Source organism: Lipotes vexillifer, unplaced genomic scaffold (assembly GCF_000442215.2).
Source record: "Lipotes vexillifer unplaced genomic scaffold, Lipotes_vexillifer_v1.1 scaffold1783, whole genome shotgun sequence".
In the NCBI taxonomy this organism is placed as follows: Eukaryota; Metazoa; Chordata; class Mammalia; order Artiodactyla; family Lipotidae; genus Lipotes; species Lipotes vexillifer.
The window spans coordinates 1128040-1148840 of NW_006777435.1; the positions used below are offsets into that span (position 1 = coordinate 1128040).

Consider the following 20801-nt stretch of genomic DNA (forward strand, 5'->3'; position numbering starts at 1 on the left):
GCTGTTTGTCTTTTTCTTCTTGATTTGGAGTACTGAATTCCTGTTTGGACCAATTCCGCATAGAGTTGGCCCTCTGCATCTGTGGGTTCCCCCAACAGCAGGTGGAAAATATTTGAAAAAAAAATTCCACAAAGTTCCGAAAAGCAGAACTTGAATTTGCCACACACGGGCAACTATTTAATTGGCATTTACACTGTATTATGTATTACAAGTAACCTCCAGATGATTTAAAGTATACGGGAGGATGTGCGTAAGTAACATGCAAATACTACACTATTTTATATAAAGGACCTGAGCATCCCTGGATTTTGGTCTCTGCAGGGTTTGGGGTCCTGGAACCAATCTCTGTAGATACCAAGGGACGACTGTACTCTTTAGATCTTCCTCCTCCCAATAACCCAAGTCCATTTCTTTTAGGAGGATTAGCCTAACGGATGTTTCCAGATGCTTGCTACTGTTCCGGTCACTCTGAAACTCAGAGTGCAGGGAAAGTTTGTAGGAAGCTGTGTGATGTGGCTGGCGAGGACTACCTGGCTGCTGCATGGGTTGTGTGGCCTGTTTGGGGGTAATAATTGCAACCAAACTTTTCCAAACATGTGCCATGTGCCCAGCACGGTGCCAGGCCTGGTAATAGGCAGCATGTCCCCAATACTCCTGTGAAGTTGGTGTGACTCCTCATTTCACAGAGAAGAGAAGCATCAGCCTCCAGATTCCTTCCAGTCCCTGGAAGCCTGGTGCTATGATGGCACCACCACCATCTCAGCTGCCAGGGCGGTAGCCCATGGAGGCAGCTAAGTGGGCAGCAGGCTCTGCCAGCACCAGCCCAGGGGGCCCTGGCACCAGGATCAAGATTGGTGAAGATGGATGAGCTATTTTAAGGAAGCCAACAAGAAAGCTGTTGATAACAAAGAACAATCCTTAATGACCGTTGTTCACTCTCAGCTTTCAGAGCATTAGGAGAGACTCAAATGCCCCAAGAGAATAAAACCTCCCTTTCCGATTTCATTTCAGCTTGCTAAGCTCTCCAAATTTCTCCATTTCCATTTTAATGGCTTCTTTTCCTGTTTTCACAACTGCTGTAATGTAAACAAACTTTCAAAAGAAGCATGTGGAAGGGAGGTTGGGGGAGGTCGCTGTGAAGTTCCAACTACAGTTTCCAAATTAGAGGGGAAGGGGGTTCCACATTCACTGAACCAACACTCCATGAGGCAGGCTCAGACTTGGACCGGGCCCTGCCCTCAGGAGCTGCCAGCCAAGAGGGGAGCTGACAGGGAACCTGTGTAGGGGAGTCCCCAGGGCCCCCCGCAAAGGAGGGAGTGTCCGTGCTAGGCCTTGATGGATGTGCAGGAGTTTTCCAGATCCAAGAAAGAGAAGTTGGTTAAACCATCCAATATTTTTTAGTGTCTGTCATGTACCAAGGATTATTCAAGCCACTAAAGATAAAATCTGGGTAGGGGAAAGAATAAACAGAATGTGGTCCATCCAAACAATGGAATATTATTCAGCCATAAAAAGAAAGGACACTCTGACACATGCAACAACACAGACGGACCTTGAAACCATGATGCTCAGTGAAATACGCCAGACACAAAAGGCCAAATACTGTAGGTTTCCATTTACATGAGGCCCCTAGAGTAGTCAAATTCATAGAGACAGAAAGTAGAATAGAGGTTATCAGGGGTGGAAGAGGAAAGGGAGTACCGAGTTTTGGCTGGAGATGATGAAAAGGTCTGGGTCTAGATGGTGATGATAGTTACATAATTTTGCAAATGTATTTAATGTCGCTGAATTGTACACTTACCAATAGTAATAGTATGCATATTTTACAATTAAAGTTTTTTAATGTTAAAAAAATAGAGGTGGGGATTGGGGTGGGAAAAATAAACACCACCGAGGCATTGATCACATGGAGCTTACAGTCTTAATGGAAGAGGCAGACAAATCAAAGCATCACACAAGAGTATATGTATAACGAGAAATGTGAAGAATGTGATGAACTTCTGGGTACAGGTGGCAGATGGGACACACTCCTTTGCTCTCTCCTGAAACCCCACCAAATGAGAGTAAAGGCTTTTTTGTGTACAGGTATAAACCCACAGGGATGGGGCACGAGCCAGGGACAAAAACAACAAAACATGGGAGGCTGGAGAGCCGAGGGAGGTGGGAGATATCTTAGTGAATCTGAGAACACTGAGTCCCCTCCGCAGTGGAGGAGGCCAGGAAGCACCCCACTCTCCATCACAGACCCCTTGAAAGCTCAGAAGCCAGAGGCACCATGCAGCTCTGAAGGTGGGGACGCAGGGAGGGGCGACAAATAAGTAGGATTGGTCAAAAGTCTACTTAAGAAGCAGTTAGATCCCTTCTCCACTCCAAGAGGCTGGGTTGAGCCTCTCCCACCCCAGCTAGAGGCTCACTCTCTAGAAACAGTTAAACAGAGGGTCTTTGGCCTTGGGGAACCCAGGACAAAGGTGAGTGGAGTGATAAAAACAAAGGGATTAACTAAACATAAGCATACTGGACTCTTGTCCTTTCCTCTTGGCAGGAGATTAGATGAATTTTCTCTGGGGAATCTGACCAGCCTGAAAAGAATGACCCAAAGATACTACCATAGGCGATTTCCTAACAAACAGCTAAACCGGGTCATCCTATAATGAAACTCAGTGGAGGAGCCCCTCCCACAAACTCAGAGCTTGCAATCAGCTTTTTAATCCCCAATTCTTAAAATATAAGTAATCGGGGCAGCAGCGGGGAGACCAACTTGGAGTAACTAGGAACCATGCAGGGAGAAAAAAAAATATTACTTAATATCCTTAGAGATAAGAGAAGATATTGTAACTATAAACCGAGAACAGAATGTGATAAAATAGAAAATTTCAGACCAAAAGAACTCCCATAAATTCAAAATATGACAGCAAAAACAAAAGACTAACTAGAAGGCTGAATGACAAATTAGATAAAATCTACCAGAAAATTGAACAAAAAGACAGAGATGAAAAATAGGCACAAATACAAAAGAAAATGAGGGATCCAGTCCAGAGTTCCAACATCCTAACAGCAAGGAGTATCAAAAAAAGAGGAGAGAAAAAAGGGGAGAAAATCACGAATGAAACAATCTAAGAACATCTCCTAGATCTGAAAGACTCAAGTTTCTAGACTGTTAGAACTCACTGAAGTGTCTAGAAGGATGGATTAAAATAGATACACTCCATGGCATATCATTATGAAATTTCAAAGTACTGGAGAAGAAGAGATCCTACAACCTTCTAGAGAAAAACAGTCCATATACAATGGGGCATAAATCAAAATAGTCTTAGACTAGTCAACAACACCCAAAGCCAGAAGACATGGAGCAAAGTGTTCAAACTTCTGAAGGAAAATTGTTTCTAACCCAGAATTCTATACCCAACCATACTATCCAGCAATATTTTCAGATGTGCAAGGACTCAAATGGTCTACTCAACCAAAATGAGGGGGAAAAGCAAGAAAGAGGAAGCTGTGAGATAGGAGAAACATAAGAGCAAGGCAGAGGGACGCCCCCTGGATGATGGTTAAGGGAGTCCTGGGATGGCAGAGAGGGGGAAACCAATTCAGAGCAGAGCAGCCAGAAGGCTCTGTGACAGATTCCTGTGAGGAGATGAAACCGATAGACTACTTCATGTGTCTAAACCTCTTAGGGGGATTTAGGAAACCAGCAGAAAGTTTGGGGTAGACTTTGCGGTAAGCATGTAGAAAACAAAGCAAACTGCAGGGAAAACAGAAAGCTATTCAGGGAAAGAAATCAAAGCGATTTCCTTTGAATCTTGGTAGCAAATGGACTGGGGACAGACCAGGAAGGGTACATGTGAGTAGAGGGGGCAGGAGAGGGCAAAGGACTACACTGTCCCCTTCCGTCATGGGAAGTCAATAATGATGCAAAACTGAAAAATTAGGAAGCAGCCACACAAGCAAAGGTAAATTCCAAAAGAACCAGCTCAGAGAAGTAGCTGCCTCTGGGGAAAAGGATAGCTATTTTTTGGTAACAGACCTTGTAGACCCATTTGAATCTAAACCATGAACGTGTATAACTATGACAAAAAATAAAAATAAAATAAAGAGGTACAAGGTAGCAGGAGTATTTAATAGGGATGCAGCTTTACACAGGGAGGCAGGCTCTGAGCTGAGATCCGAAGGTCGAGCAGGGTTACAGGCCAGGGGAGAGGAATGCTCCAGCTCCAGCTCTGGCTCTGGGTGGAGGGAACAGTGGGCGCAGTGGCCTCGGGGGAGGGGAGTAAAGTATCAGAAGGTCGGGGCAGAGCCCGGCAGAGATGGGGAGGAACAGATGATGCAGTGCAGAGTTTTCATACAGATCTTTCCTAGAAGGTGTGGGCAGCCAGTTAGAAGGGGCCAGAGTGGAGAAGACCAGCTGGAGGCGATTACAGAAGCTGAGGAGATGCTGACATGCCTTGGATCAGGGCAGAGGTAAGGAGGTGAGAGGAAGGAGTAAACGGATTCAAGTTTGGGAGGAAGGCCGAGACTCAGATGAGAGACTGAGGCACGCGATAAGGAGGAAGGCTGGGGTTCTGGGGTTGCTGGTGTTGTTGACAAAGAACCTTTCTATGGATGAGAAAAGAAAGGAGATTTTAAGAAATCAAGCAGCAGACACTCTTGGCGACATGGAGATAAGACAGCACTGAAGGCAGCAGAGAAAGCACCCCGAGAGAGACTTACTCCATGCTTCCTGGAAACAGATGATGTTGACGCCACACATGGCAGCCACCTCTACGATGGCCTCGATGCGTCTGTGCAGGGCAGTGACCTGGCAATTTAAACAGCAAGGATTAGTTGGTTGAGACCATCTTTAGAACTCAACACCCATGTGGCCGGCTGCAAGAGGATGAGGAGGGTGGGAGGTTCTGGTATGTTGGATTGTCCTTGGGTCCAATTCTGCAGTCAAAGGTGGCAGTGCAGAGGCTCTGGGGTCCCACACACACTCAATGCTGCCTCGCTAAGCCTCGGTTTCCTTGACTGGAGAATGCGGAGAACGCTACCCACCTCGTGGGGTTGCTAAGAGGAGGACGTGAGGATGTGAGTGCTTACTGCGAGAGGGGCCACACTCAGTGGGCCCACCACACACCACAACCATCCCCTGGGTTAACTGTTCCCTCGCCCCCTACCCCCCAGCACCCAGCCCACTTATGACTTCCTGCATCCACAGCTTTGGGGAATGCTTTGATCTGCCACTTCTGTTCTCCCATGTGTATGGTGTCTTCCAATGACTCGCCTTTCCCAGCTGTGCCCTCTGCCAGAATGTGCTCCCTTTCCCCACCCAAAATTCCCTGGATGTGTTATCCACATCACGTGTTGCCCACAGAGGGGTAGCTCTTTCAGCAAGGGGCCGAGAATTGGGGTACCTGCATTCTCCCCGGCCTGCGTGTGTCCCTATGGTGGCGCTGTTCCCATTGTGTTGTCACATTCCTCCACTGTCACTCCCATGACCCCACAAGCTCCTTGGGAGCAGTGTCCTCAAGTTCTCTGTGCTCAGCATGACGTCTGGCTCCCAGGAGACATTCAGAGTGTTTGTTCAAAGACAGACCAGAGGAACCAGGCTGAAAACCCAGAGACCACAAATGCTTCCTGATGGACGCTCGGTCTCCCTCGAGGGACTGTGTGCACGGGGCCCCGCGGATGACTGCTGGGTGTCAAGCGTGCTTCTAGGCTCTGGGGGGTGGTGATGACAGCATCCCCGCCACCTGATGACCTGACAACCTGGACTGAGGAGACATATTCACAATCTGACCAATGTCTGGGGATCTTAGGATCCAGGCAGAGGGACACACGGTGGACAGATGGGTCCTGACTTGTGTGTGCCGGCAGGAGCCCGAGAGGCAGTTCCACGGAGAGCACATAAGCCACAGAGGCACCCTCCCAACTGGTAAACGGAACTTCAGCTCGATCACAGGAGAGGAAGTGGAAAGGAAGGTGGACAGAATAGCGAGGAGTGAGAGGAAGGCAGAGAAAGGGTAGGAGCCAGAAGAGAAAGAAAAGCAAGAGACACGGCTGGAAGGAAGTGGGGGCCAGGGCAGAGCCGCTGGGCAACCATCCGGGGACAAGATAGAGTTCAAAACACAGAGCGCCCGCTGCCCGTTTATGTATTTACAGTCAAAAGAGGCCAAACCTGTTTCACCACAGGGGTGTCCGCGGGGAGGGGGGTTCTGTTCTGAACAAGCCCCATGCGCACCGTCCGGGGCCTCCTCTGCTGCTCCGCCACAGCCTGAAAGGCATAGCCCTGCAGCTCAAAGTCCCCTTTGGAGGCGGCTTCAAAAGCTCTGCTGGGCAGGTCGAGCTTCCTAAACAGGCAGGAAAGAGGGGACATGATCTGCCTGAGGTCTGCTGCATTTAATGACCCTCCAGAGTCACTCCTCTGGCAGAGAAGAGGTGGGAGCGTCCCGGCAAGAAGGCCCAGCAGCTGGCCAGGGCCAGGGCCGCGGCCACATGTGGGAAGCTGAGGCGGGGCTGGAGAATTGGGCCCGATGGGTGGAGAACGGGCTTCCCTGGGGAGACTGGAGCTGGGAACGGCATGGTCAGGCTGGGCGGAGGAGGGCAGTGGGGAGGGGGCAGCAGGGAAACTAGTCACAAGGTTGATGCTGGAGCTGCTGAAATCGGGGGTGGGGGTGGTGGTGGTGGTGGTGGTGGCGGGAATTGAAGTCTCAGCAGGCAGCACAGGAGAGAGGGAACAGTTTCCCAAAAATGTCTGTGGACTAGAGTCAGAGGACAGTGCTGAGCCTGGGGGCTGCGGCAGGTCGTGATGAGACAAAGGAGCTGTCGAGAAGGAGGCTGGGAGCCGGCTATGAAGAGAGGCCAGGACGACAGCAGGACGGAGGGTTCCGTGGCCATTTGCCAGTAAGGATTACAAGTCTTTGGTGACCCCCCCACCCCATCCTGTCCTGCTTCCTGCCAGGGGAGAGGGCAGCTCCTTGCCCGATGATGGGTGAGCGTGGTGGGGCCCAGATGTCCAGACCAAAGGCTGAAGGGCTCATCCCTGTTTGTGATTTATTAACAGAGGCAAGTGGATTATTTATAAAACCTCCCACCAAAGTGACCATGGGCCACATGGCCCGTTTTGTGCCTGGCCCAGGGGTGAAACCCGCAGGGGCATGGGACAGGGCCCCCAGCCAGGAAGGCCTTACCACCTAGGGGCACAGTGGTTATGAAATACCCAGAGAATGCATCAAAAAATAACCTGACAACCATTATCTAATAATATTTCTCTCCTACTCTAAACCACTTTCTTAAAGACATTCCTTTCAAAATCACAGCCCTGTCAGCCTGAGCCCCCTGCCACCGCCCCCTGCCAGGCAGTTTCCCTGTGATGGCCCTGACAGCTCGGAGTTGGGTTCCACCCCTGACAATCAGCCTGCTTTTCAACTAGTCAGGGTTCCATGTGCTTCAGCAGGTTAGAAATAGCAGCAGTGCCCACACTGCGCCTCCTGTTGCCATGACTGCCTCAGAGACAGTCCCCCATCTGCAGGCGGACGCCCCCACTCCCCTGGACAAGTCACCATGGTGGCCAGGACAAGAAGGAGGGCCTGGGGGCCGGCTGCCCTTGGGAGTTGTCCTGGTAGGCCGTCCTCAGCCTGCACTGTCAACCAGGAAGACATCAGGTGGAAAAGCTCGCCTCAGGTTTGCAAGCCCAGCTGTAACCATCACCTGGAAGGGGTCCTTCATCCTCTGGCTAACTCTCCCCACCGACTGCAGCTGTCAGCTCTCCCCACGTGTCTACCTTCAACACTCAGCCCAGTCATTCCACGATGCTCAACCTCCCTGCCTCCATTCCCATCCCTGCCCACAGCTCCCTGCAGACACCCGTCCCCTAGGCCACGCAGGCCAGGCCTCCACTACCTTCTGGGCTCTACCTCTCCCCAGCACCCCCACTGTCTGGCCACTACCTGAAGGTTTCCCTGCCCTCCAGTTACCCTGGCATTCCTTCACCCAATCCTGCCTGCTTCATCCTGGAGAACCCAACTGGCCCTCGAGCCCCATTCTCTAACCATGTGCTGTGTCCACCAAAGGCTTGGCTCAAGGATGTGGCGTGGCACCGACCAGCCGTGGTGGAGACCAGCAAATGGGCCACAACCTCATAAAGGGGGCTCCGTGCTGCCCCCAACCCTCCCTTGGTCCCCATAGTTGGCTCTTGCCCCTCTGCCCCTCATCCTGATACTAAGGCCCCCACCCTGGGGGCCTCACCTACAACTTCAAGGAGGAAAGCCCATCACTTCCTGTCCTGGCTCCACACATCCGATGGCCTTTCCCCGGGGCACCCCCTTTTCCAGCGAGGTCAAGGCAGACCTTGCCCAATGGAGCCCAGCCCCAGCTTCCTTGGCAAGCTCTCGCTTCTGGAACTTATCTTTCCCCTCTAATGGCTCTTTACCATCAGCGTTTTAAATAATTAAACCAGAGCTTTGTTACAAAAGAAACACATGCTCATGGGGGGAAAAAATCAAACAGTAGAAAATGTAAAATGAGTTCCCCTCCATCTCAGAACCTAGAGACGACCCCCTTAACAATGTCTTATGTATCTTTCCAATATTTTTTGATATGCGTGTGTGTTACACATACAAAGGTGTCCTTCTGTATGTTCTACTCTGCCTTTATTTTTTTTCAGGCCGCGCCAAGCAGCATGTGGGATCTTAGGTCCCTGACCAGGGATCGAATCTGTGCCCCACTGCATTGAAAGCACAGAGTCTTAACCACTGGATTACCAGGGAAGTCCCTTCATGCCTTTTTCACTGAACGATATACCCACTTTGGACATCTCTCCCTGTCTCCTGCAGACCTGCCACATTCACCATGACAGCTGTGTGAGTCTCTCCCATTAAAAAACCAGAAAAAAAGAAAAAAGGGAAAGCGTGCTCTACACAGGCCTCTCTTGTTCTGGAACTACCAGCCTACTGGTTTCAAAAGCCAGTGGACTCCCTGCTGTCCCCATCCTTACAGACCTCCTTGAGCCACCTGACACTCTGTCCCTGTCCCGATCAGCATCCTTGATACTGGCCCTAGGGTCCCCCCCACATCCTTACCTCTAGAGTCTACCACAAAATCTCCACCTCCTCTGCCCCTTTAACACTGGGACCCGCAGATTCCTACTCTACACCCACTCCTCCACCTGGAATGACCATCTCTAGGACAATCCCAAACCCAGCCTCCCTCCACCCTGATGCCCACCTCTGCAGAATCTCTGTAGTGGGCTGACCTGTGACCCCTCCAAAAGATATGTCCAACGTCCTAATGCTCAGAACCTGTGAATGGGACCTTATTTGGAAAAAGAGTCTTTGTGGATGTAATTAAGGATCTCAAGATAAGATCATCCTGTATTACCTGGGTGAGCCCTAAATCCAGTGATGGGCTAAGAAACGCCCAGAGGAGAGACACGGGGAGAAAAGACCAAGTGAAGACAGAAGCAGAGACTGGAGTGATGCTGCCAGAAGCCAAGGAATGCCAGAAGCCACAGAAACTAGAAAAGGCATGGAAGGATTCTCCCCCAGAACCTTTGGAAGACTATTCCTGCCAACACCTTGATTTTGTACTCCTGGTCTTCAGAACCATGATGTAGGACAGCCATCAAAAGACAGAAAGTCCCTCGAGAGTAGGAACCGTGGCTAACCCATCCTTGTACCTCTAGTGCCCAAGACAGAAATAAACAATAAATGTTTGTTGAATGAATAAATGTTTCTTGGTTCTGGCTGTCTTAAAACTGAGAGTTGATGTTCTCTGGGGATTTCATCTGTCTGGCACAGGCAAAGGCCCATTTAGCTCATTCACTTAGCAAACATTTACTAAGCATCATCTTTGTGTTGGGCACAGCAATTATTGGGGTGGGAAGCTGGTCTTGTGTGGAGCAAAGGGGGAGTCCAGGGGAGGGGCTGAGGATTCAGGTCCACCAGGCATTCATAGAGGCAGCCATGCCTGAGACAGGCCATGAGAAGTGAACAGAATTTTTAAATGACTAATTTTCTTTTCTTTTCTTTTCTTTTTAACAAATTTATTTATTTATTTGTGGCTGCGTTGGGTCTGTTGCTGCACGCGGGCCTTCTCTAGTTGCTGTGAGTGGGGGCTGCTCTTCGTTGCAGTGCACGCGCTTCTCATTGTGGTGGCTTCTCTTGTTGCAGAGCACTGGCTCTAGGCATGTGGGCTCAGTAGTTGTGGCTCGTGGGCTCTAGAGTGCAGGCTCAGTAGTTGCAGCACACGGGCTTAGTTGCTCTGTGGCATGTGGGATCTTCCCGGACCAGGGCTCGAACCTGTGTTCCCTGCACTGGCAGATGGATTCTTAACCACTGCACCACCAGGGAAGTCCCTAAATGACTAATTTTCTATCTTCACTTTGCAGTCTGTTCATAGCCAAATCCCACTCAATCACAAGTACAAAGGTTTATACCATAGAGGTGAAGCTTGGAAGGGCTCAGCTCTGGGTGGAACAGAACCAAGAAAAGGGAAAAGGAGAAAGAATGGAAAAGGGGAACCACTTACTCAGTTATTGTGAACCAAGCCCCAGGAAGAGGCCTGATGGTCACTGATTAATGGAATTTGGCTCCCATTTTACCTCCCATTCCAATCCCTCCCCACCCTGGAGCGATCCAAATGTGCATACAAAGTCCCTTGAGGCAGTCCTTACTCTGAGCTCTAGAATGGGTCCCAGCCAGTCCCCTACGTGGGAAACTTATTTCTATTTTCCTAAGACTCTCCCTGACACCCACGAGCTCTGTCTTTTCCCAGGGGAACATGCCCACCTCACCCTTAAACACCCTGAGACACCCCCTGCTTCAGGACACCTTCTTTAGGAGCCTCAATTCTAAGAGGCTTCCCCCATGACAAGCCTTTACACATGCGGTGGGAAGCATTAATCCAGCATGAGCACACCAGAGGGGCCTTGAAGGTCATCCAGTCCCGGGCACCCCTCTTTGGGTACAAAGAGCCCTTTTGGACAAAGTTCTGTACCATGCCCACCCCGAAAGGCAGCTGTTCTACCTTTACCATCCACTAGCTGTGAAAACACCTGAGACTCTGAGGTCTGGCCTCCCTGCAGGAACTCCACATCAGCTGGTGGCTGGGAATCTCTGATCCAATCAACACCCTCCAGTTTCAGGTGAGCTGATCAGGTTCCTGCCTCAAGGTCACTGCCACAAGGGCAGGGAGTGCACAGTCTGGCTGGATTGGGGGAGCCCACAAATGGGCAAGAAAGTGGAAGGACGTTTAGTCAGGAATTGCATAAGGTCAGAGTTTGCATTACATTCTAAGGGCCCTGGGAATCCCTGATAGAGTTTTAAGCAGGATATGATTTACATCTTTTGGTTGCTTTGAGAAAAGTGGACTGAAGAGAAACAAGAGTGGAAGGGGAAGTGTCTTCCAGCGCTGTATGCCCAGCGTCCAGTAGTGCACTGCCCTCAGAAAGTCCTAGTGATACACACAGCTGGCTGGGAGTGGAAAAAATTTGCTCTGAGCATGGGAACTAACTCCTGTGGCTTGCCAGTGGGAAAAGTTCCTTCACCAACCAGATTCAGAGGCCTCTCCCTCCAAGGGTCCGCCAGAGGCTGGGTCACTGCAGGAAGGAGGAGCTGGGGGATCTGACAGGAGGTAATGACCTAGACAGACACCTAGAGGACAGGCCTGGCTCTGGGGAAGAAGCTGGTCACTGGAAGCTGGGAAAGAGAGCTGGGTGGTCAAAGAGAAAGCACAAAGAGTAAAAACCGTCCTTTTCCCTCTAGGCTTGTAAAGTTCACTCTCGGTTGTGCAACTCTGAGCTCCCAGAGCTGTCACATCTAGACCTCCTAGGGTCTCAGCTCGCCAATTCAGTACTTCACCACCGCCCTTGTAGAGCCCTTCAGATTCTGAAGCACTCTGCCTGGTCCCCCAGACCCACACCCGCTGGCCCCAAGGTCCCCCACCTTCCCCGTCTAGGCCCCACACCTGGTCTCTTTGCCATAGAGAATGCGTTTGACCTCCTGCAGGTCTGCGAGTGGCAGATGCTTCTCCAAGCACCGCTCCAGCGACTCAAATCCAGCCCTGGCCATGGCTGAAGTCCGCACGTTTCTTTAGACTCAAACTGCCTGACGGCCTTTGCCCCCTGGAAGACGAGCAGGCGGACAAGGTTGCGGCGGACAGCCAGGACCGCGCACGCGCCATCCCCTCTACTCCAGCGCCCTCGGCACCCGAGAGCTCACGTGGGGATACGCCCCCTCCTCACACATCAGCAGCGCGCCTCCAATCAGCGCCCCAGGACGTCGCGGGTGGCACCGCCCCTTGCCCTTCCCGCCTCCTTCGGCACGCGCCGGCCACGCCCCCTCCACAAGGGACGCAAGAGTCTCGCTCCTCAGCGCTGTGGCTCCCGCTGGCCTGGCTGCCTGAGTGACCGTCCGCCAGCTGCCCTCCGAGGCCCTCGCTCAGGTGCCCGGGCCGCGTGCTTGTCTCTCGCTCTCCTCACTTCAGGTTCCCGCCCCGAGAGTCGGGACGGAGGACGCAGAGAGGCGGCGAGAGTGGCCAGGATGCGGCCTGCAGGACTGCGGCGGGCCTGAGGTGAACGGACCGTTGTGGGGCCTTCCCGTCAAGCCCTCAGGCTCCAGCGCAGCGCCCGGGACGCAGACGGAGGTACAGAACGAGCTGAGCCCCGGGCCGGAGGCCTCACTACTGCCTTCCGGGGCCTGGTTTCTAGAGTTGGGGGGCCGGGCCGCGCGCCCCCACCCAGGGACCCTCACGCCGTCATGGGGCCAATACCGCCAAGCGCGGTGCGGTCCGCGCGGGGTGGGCGGGCGGGTGGCTAGGTGTCCGCATGGCCCCCTGTGGGGGGGTTGGGGCCGCCGCCCAGAGGCCACGGTGGGCCCCCCCCAGAACCCGAGGAGCCCCCAAGCCTGGCCCACCCGGCCCGACGGGGCAGGCGCTGGCAGGGACAACCTGGTCAGCCACTTGCAGGCCTTGATACCTCAGACGCGGGGCTTCTGTTGCTTCTCTGTGGACCGGAATCCCGCTGCCGAGCGGGGTTGTTTAAACATCAGATAAGATGAACACACAGGGAGCTCAGAGTAGGTGCTGTGGGGCCCAAGGCTTTAAAGACGTTGCAGAAGCCTCTCACGCACAGGTTTGGGTCATTGATTTAATGCATGTTCACGGGCAGTTTCCAGTATCTGATGGAGCCGCATTTCAAGAATGCAGACTTTGAAGGCTTGCTGTGTCTGAGGCTCCGAGATAAGGGCATTGCACAGAGCAGCAAGACCTAGTACTTTTCTCTGATTTAAGGTAGGGACAAACTTTATAATTACTGCAGATTTAAATAATTCGGTGTGGAAACGGTATAGTATGTGCCGTGGAGCTCAGAAGAAGGGGTGATTTCTGGCTTAGAAGGGGAAATCGTTTAAGTTCTCAAAGGAGAGGCTTCATTGCCGACTCAAAATGCCTCAGAGGGAATTTGAACCCCCCTTCTTCCGCCCTGCTCTTGTCTTCTGTATGGTATTTCCTAGTTTAGTTAATGGCCTTGTTGCCCACTCATTTGCTAAGCCTTTGGGAGTCATCCCCAACTCCTCCATGTTCTTTTTTTCCCCCATGCAATCAACTTCTGCTAAATTTATCTCCTTCCTTCTCCCACCTCATGCCTGCAGTATGTCATCTTTTGCTTGAATTGCTGCCAGTCTTCTAACTTTACTCCGTACCTCTGACGTCTATCCTTAGTTGTCTCTCTAAAACTAACATCTTTTTTTTTTTTTTTTGGCGGTACGCGGGCCTCTCTCTGTTGTGGCCTCTCCCGTTGCGGAGCACAGGCTCCAGATGCGCAGGCTCAGCGGCCATGGCTCACGGGCCTAGCCACTCCGCGGCACGTGGTATCTTCCCGGACCAGGGCTCGAACCTATGTCCCCTGCATTGGCAGGCGGATTCTTAACCATTGCTCCACCAGGGAAGGCTGAGGTGTTACTTTTAAATTCACAATGTACGTTAATTTTAATCCTTAGGGAAGGTACTTAAGGTGCTGTGGACTCTTCTCATCAACATTTGGAAGATTTGAACGATTTTATGATCGTTGTTTGTGAGCAGTCCTTGCAAGGGCCATGACATGGAGACCCCATCTTCCTCTTTTCTCCTATGAACGAGAGGGACTGCTTATGACCTCATTTAGCTTTACAGCACACAAAAGCTTTTGCCTCTTTTTGTCCCATTTGATCCTCGCAGTAATACTGTGAACTATGGGGCAGGAGTTCTTGGTATTTGTCAGATTTCCAAGTTAAACACGATACTTACTGGAAATGAAAATACAGGCGCCAATATTTCACTTATAGTCAAGGGCGAAAAGATCTTAAGTGACCCGATTTCTAGGAAACTTTCTAAAGGTCCAGTGTCTGGGTTAACTTGTCCCTATATGGTGTTCCTTAGCTCAGAAGTCATAGTTCTTCTTTCTTTGCTAGAGTGTATTTTATTGTTAATATTATTATCCTTGGGTAGACTTTAAGTGGCTCACGTGAAAGAGTTTCGAAATAACACACTCAAGCTGCCTGAAAATGGATTTTGTAGCAGGGCAGGGCCAGCCCAGCCAAAATGGTGACATGGAATTTCATTGTCTCCTTTTGAGCAGTCTGAACTTTTGTCCCTTGTTTTTGCTTTGAGTCCCTTGCTTCTCCCCTCATCACTAATCCTGCCCATCCCTGCAATGCCTTCTTTACTCCAAGTAAACTTTCATAGTCCATCTCTTTTTGGTTTTTTTGGCCGTGTGGCAATGTGGGATCTTAGTTCCCCGACCAGAGATTGAACTCGCGCACCCCTGCATTGGAAGCGCGGAGTCTTAACCACTGGACTGCCAGGGAAGTCCCTCATAATCCATCTTAATGTTAGCTGAGCAACAATAAAATGCAGTGATCACCTCCATTTTAGTGGGGGAGATCCTACAGAAGGAACCTCTGATGATGAAAGTGTCAGACATGAGAAAAAGCCCTGAGAGAAATATTTAAGTCAGGAGACCCCACCCCTCAGAAAACATTCAATGGCCTCATTTTTTCTGGAATATGACCTATCTGATACATCGTATACATTCCTATTGCTACTTATACATCCGGGTACAGGCTCTCAACCATTTAAATTACTTCAACCAACATGATCAGTCTTCCTGCCTCCCAACTTCAAATTCCTCCTCAGCCTTGGCTCCCAGGGTGATCTGTTCTTCAGTGGCACTTCATTAGTTTAGGCCGAAGTCCTAGAGGGCATGGCATCAGGCCCTCTGATTTGGCCTCATCTCATGCTATAACTCTTCCCTGCCCATACTTTGGGCTCCAGCACCGTCAGACTGTTTCTAGTTGCACAAACCCTCCATACCTTTTCATGCCTATGTCTTTGCTTGGCTTCTTCACCTAGAAAATTCTCACCCAAACCTTAAGATTCATCAGGTGTCTCCTCTTCAATAAATCCTTTCCTGGCTCCTCAGGCTTGCTTGAGTTCCCACCTTTGTGTTTCCATAATATCGAATCTGTTAAGTTTCTTGAGGATAGAAGTATGACATGTCTTTGGACAAATGATTGTTGAAGCAAATTGAACACCACATCAATATTTATAAATGTTTATATAGTCATTTACCGGGTCCTTTTGTAGCTGTATATTTAGCCTGCTTTTTTTTTTTTTTTTTTTTTTTGCGGTACATGGGCCTCTCACTGTTGTGGCCTTTCCCGTTGTGGAGCACAGGCTCCGGACGCGCAGGCTCAGCGGCCATGGCTCATGGGCCGAGCCGCTCCGCGGCATGTGGGATCTTCCCGGACCGGGACACGAACCCGTGTCCCCTGCATCGGCAGGCGGACTCTCAACCACTGCGCCACCAGGAAGCCCTGCTTTTTTAAAAAAATTAATTATTTTGACTGTGCCAGATCTTGATGTGGCGTGTGGGACCTTTTAGTTGCGGCATGTGAACTCTAGTTGCGGCATGCATGCAGGATCTAGTTCCCCGACCTGGGATCGAACCCACGCCCCCTGCACTGGGAGCATGGAGTCTTACCCACTGGACCACCAGGGAAGTCCCTTAGCCTGCTTTTTAAAAAGACCCTTAGCTGTGGCAGATTCATAATCCTTTCCTTTCAGTAAGACTCTCAGCTGTCTTTAAACCCTGGTCATCTAGGACACAAGTAGCCCAAGTCCTTGAGTGGTTCCAATACCAGTATTGCTGTTGGAGGAAAGAAGTCCACCCTTAGGGGCTACTTCATATAGCATAGCTCTGTTTACTCGGAAGTTGCCAGTTCAGTATGTCATGATTCATCCCTCTCATTATCTCCTGGCCCATAGTCACTTGGATTAGGAGTTTGGCAGGATCTTTAGCCATCACATTCTTGACTTGTAGATAACATACATCAGACCTCATTTTCAGAAATGTCCTAGCTATAGGTAACAGAGGGCTGCCTACATGTATTTTGAGAAACAATATAGTATAACAAAGAACATTGAATTGGGTATATAAATAAGTTCTAATCCTGGTTTTGGTATTAGGTAACTGCAGCTTTAGATAAATTACTTGATATCTCTTCCTAATCTATAAAGGTAAAGGTATTGGACTAATTCTCATAAATTTTATGATTTTATGATTGCTAGAGTTTGGCATCTCTTAAGTGTTGTAACAACTTTTTATCTTTTCACTGAGACCTCTTTTTATCTGTATGGCAAGGGCAAGTAGAGCACATGTGGCTAACAGCTAATGGAGAACTCCTTGGATATTAGTGCCTTAAGGCCAGGACTGGGCCACCGTTGTGTTATCGAGTGCCATGGGTACAGTGGGAATTGCACTGGACTAGAAATCCAAGGACTTGGGGTTCACTTCTGGTTCTATGCCAGGACAAGTCATGACCTTTCTGGGTCTGTTTCTCCATCTATAAATGAGGATGATAATACCCCCTCTACTTTCTTTGAACTAATCCAGTAAGCTAAGTGGAAATATCTTTGAAAATCTTTATTTCTACAATATATTTTTAATCAGGGAAAAGGTATTTAGATATAATATTCCCATGGAAAATCATAAATATACCATCCTTAATGTACTGGATGCTTATCTTTGGGGTATTTTTTCCAGTGGTGGTAATGCCTTTGCATTGAATCATTTATACTCTTTCCGCCAGTTCTTCTGGTAATAAATAGCATACATTTGAAAGACGAGTAATTTTAAAGAAGGCTGCATTCTGAGGGAAGCCATGAAATAAATCAAAGCTGACTAGCCTAAGCTGAAATCTAGTCCATGACCCATCACTAGTTTGTCTAATCATTTGGGCTAGCAAACTAAGTAAGCACAGGCTGGTGTATCATTAGGAATGCAAAATCCCAGGTTGAATTTTTGGGACCCAGATTTCATGAAGTTTCAATGTGGTAAATGAACCTTCTTAAATGAACCTTCCTCTCTACTTCCTGCTCTCCCTAAAACAATTGTATGCATATGCAGTGGGGTTAGTAGCAATATGTGTGGCATTTAGGGGTATTTGGCGGATTATAAGCTCAGTGTGAGTCAGCAGTGTGTTGTAGCTGCAAAAAAGATGACATAGTCTTAGGTTGCATTATGAGAGGTATAGTGTCCAGAACACACCTGTAATCTGTCTTGCTCTGGGCTAGATACGAGGCATGTAGATCATCTTGAATACATCCAGAAAAGAAAGAGATGATGTTGGTGAGAACATCTAACAGCAACAAATTGTTGAAGGCACTAGCAAAACAAAGCAGACAAACTCAGGAAGGACATTGTCACTTTATTCAGATATCTGAAGGGGGCCATGTATGAGGTTTATATTTGTTCCACATGGCCCTAAGGAGAGAAGCTGGAGTCAATTGATAGAAACTCAGGGAGGCATATTTCAGCCCCAGTTATTTCCAGCAGGTGATTCAAAGGTGAAATTGGCTGCCTCTGCAGACAGTGAGTTCTCAGTCATTCTGAGTGTTCAAGTACGGTCCCAGTGACCACTTGGTGGGAGTGTTGTAGAAGAAAGTCAGTCATCAGATGTGTAGTTGAACCAGATAGTCCATGATTTGTATGTATTGCTTTAACATGAACCAAAAAAAACTTAGGGATGTTAAATCCAAAGAGCCACAAACAGACCATAGACCAATACAAGATAGTTTGGTATCTGAAGAAGTGAAAGTCAAGAACAGTGCTCTTACTGAAGAACCAGGTGATGGGAAGATTGTAGTAGTAGTAGTAGTAGTACTAGTAGTGTTTGTTGTAGTATATTTGTTTGGTTTGGTTGCTTTTAATGGAAAAGGACCAATTTTTAAAAAATTTATTTATTTATTTTTGGCTGCATCGGGTCTTCGTTGCTGTGCGCGGGCTTTCTCTAATTGTGGTGAGCGGGGGCTACTCTTCATTGTGGTGCGCAGGGTTCTCATTGTGGTGGCTTCTCTTGTTGTGGAGCACGGGCTCTAGGTGCGTGGGCTTCAGTAGTTGTGGCGCATGGACTTAGTTGCTCTGTGGCATGTGGGATCTTCCCGGACCAGGGCTTGAACCCATGTCCCCTGCATTGGCAGGCAGATTCTTAACCACTGTGCCACCAGGGAAGTCCAAGGACCACTTTTATTGCTAGTAGTGTGGACCTAGATTCTGGGACCTAATAGTGACAGGAGTTTTGGTCCCAGAATCAGAGGATGAAACAACTATCTTGTGGTAGTAAAGTGTAATTTCAACTTGGAAGTGGTTGTATCTGGGGATCAGTTAGGGGAGAAACACTGTAGTGGAATTAAGAGACTAGGTAGGTACAGCCCAGGGGTGAAACAAGTGTATAGAAAGAATTAGATATTTGTTAAGCCAGACCAAACAGATTTGTGGTACTCTACCATCTGTAGATAACTGGTGTCTCAAAATCCTTAGCACTGAAGCCAAGTAGGATTTGTGCTCTGAGAGACTGTACTGTGTGTTAATTATCCGTTGTGGAGGGTTTGCAGTATCGTGGTAAGGTGCCAGGTTCTCTGCCCCACCAACAACCTTACCACTAGCAAGTCCTGTCCTTAGTCCCAGAATCTGAGTCCCACTTCAGATTTCAACTTTGCTGCTAGCCCTGCCTGAATAATTAATGCCCCAAATCAAATAACTGGTCTGCCATGTTTGCAGCATTAAACCTGTTTGCACTGTAGTTCAGTAACTGAATCTGGGTTTTGTTTCCTTAAATCCAGGTCTCTCTCTAGCATCCCAGTGCACTGCCCCTTTTAAACTTAGCTCTGCCAAAGACTTGCATCTGGACTTGGAGTCTCATTCTGCTCACTGGGCCCTGCTAGCTGTTGCCAGATTCCAACACAGACTACTTCCTGCCACTGCCAAATCCCAGGGCCCCAGAGACTCACCTTTGGGTCTCTGTGGGTGCTGCAGGTATAGGCTTCCATTCTCTAAGAATGAGGTACCCCCTTTATCATCAGGAGCCTTTCCTACAGTCCCAAATTTCTCCCTGATCAAGGGAGTTGGTCTGACCATGCCATCTACATGTGGGAGCCAAACTGATCCTGGCCTGTGCTCAGAGCAGTCCACAGGAGGCTGTCTTCTATAATCAACCTCTGCACTCACTAGCCAGCAAGAGCTTTCTGAACGTGGTACCATGCATCCTCCTGGACCTCTAGGCGGTGCTTCCATGCTCCCCAGCCCCATCTCTGTTTACTTAACTGTGTACTTTTCCTGTCTAGACTCTGAAGAGTTAGTTTTAGCAGTCCATGGCAAGCTGCACAGCTTGTCTCACAAGGCTCGTATAGCCATTTAACATTTATTCTCTTCATTGGTTAGTTTTATAAACATGTATTGAGTGAGCCAGACACTGTACCAGGCAGTGGGGTCAAACATGAATAAGTCATATGGTGCTCATTCTCATAATCATAATAATGGCTCCTGTTTCTTGAGCACCTGCTGTGTGCAAGACACTGCTAGGCCTCTAAGTGACAGACTTCATAGGGGATGGGAGGTGTGTTGTGAGGGGGTAGGAGGAAAAGCTGGGTAGTTTGTATTACAGACATAAGACTCCAGGGACAGCACATGGTTAGTGCTTAATAAACAGTAGCTGTGTTTACAATGTTAGGTGATAACATTACCAAAAGTGCCACACAGGTCCAGAGGTGGGAGAACAAGCATCTGAGCCAGAAGGATGTGTGGAGGACACAGGAAGGTCAATCCAAGAAGGAGGAAAAGCAAGATTGCAAGCAGAAAAAGGTGACCGTTGCAGAGTAGCAACGTCTGTCTGGGGCACCGGAGTAGATAAATGGTCGCCCTGTACCAGTGTACAGGAAGATAGCTCGAGTTCTAGAGACGTGTGCTAAAGAAAGATTCTAGCCATGAAACCTTTTACTGTATTCACAGGAGAAAATGATTGCATGAAGTTGTAAAAACCGGAAGGGTAAGACAAGCCTGAAAATTATCTAATTAAAGGAAGGAAGATTGCAGACTGCTTAGTCACCTGAAGAGAGAGAGTAGACCTTACAAAATGAGAGGAGATGATTACATCACTTAAGTGAACATTGATCAACGTGTTTGGCAGGACAAGTGGAAATGTTTTTCTCTTAAATAATTCAAGCCTGCAGGCTTCCAACCCAGCTTAAGATAGTATAATCATCTGTTATATATAAATGTGGATGGTGTTCCAGTGGTGAAGGAGTAGAATTTAAAGGAGGAATAAGTAAAACTTTCTGTATTCAACAGAGGGTGCTTGAATAAAGCCCTGATGGCAAATACACGAGAGCCTTCAGTTGAACACATTATCTGAGGAGAAGAAATTACTATTTGCTTGTTGATGTGGATTGTAACATACGTAAACCGTATGATATAATCAGGGGAGTCAGGCCTGATGATTTAAAGACATTTCTAT

At 49.0% G+C, this 20801-nt stretch overlaps 1 protein-coding gene across 1 annotated transcript in view; it reads right to left on the reverse strand.

Annotated features, from left to right (window-relative positions):
- Positions 1-12044, reverse strand: part of UPB1 (beta-ureidopropionase 1) — a 27005-nt gene extending 14961 nt beyond the window's left edge. Inside the window, exons 1-3 of the mRNA XM_007451038.1 lie at positions 11941-12044; positions 6155-6326; positions 4708-4795 (exon numbers count right to left, since the gene is read on the reverse strand). Coding sequence (XP_007451100.1) covers positions 4708-4795; positions 6155-6326; positions 11941-12044 — 364 coding nt within the window. The remainder of the gene's footprint in view (positions 1-4707; positions 4796-6154; positions 6327-11940) is intronic.
- Positions 12045-20801: the final 8757 nt, after the last annotated feature.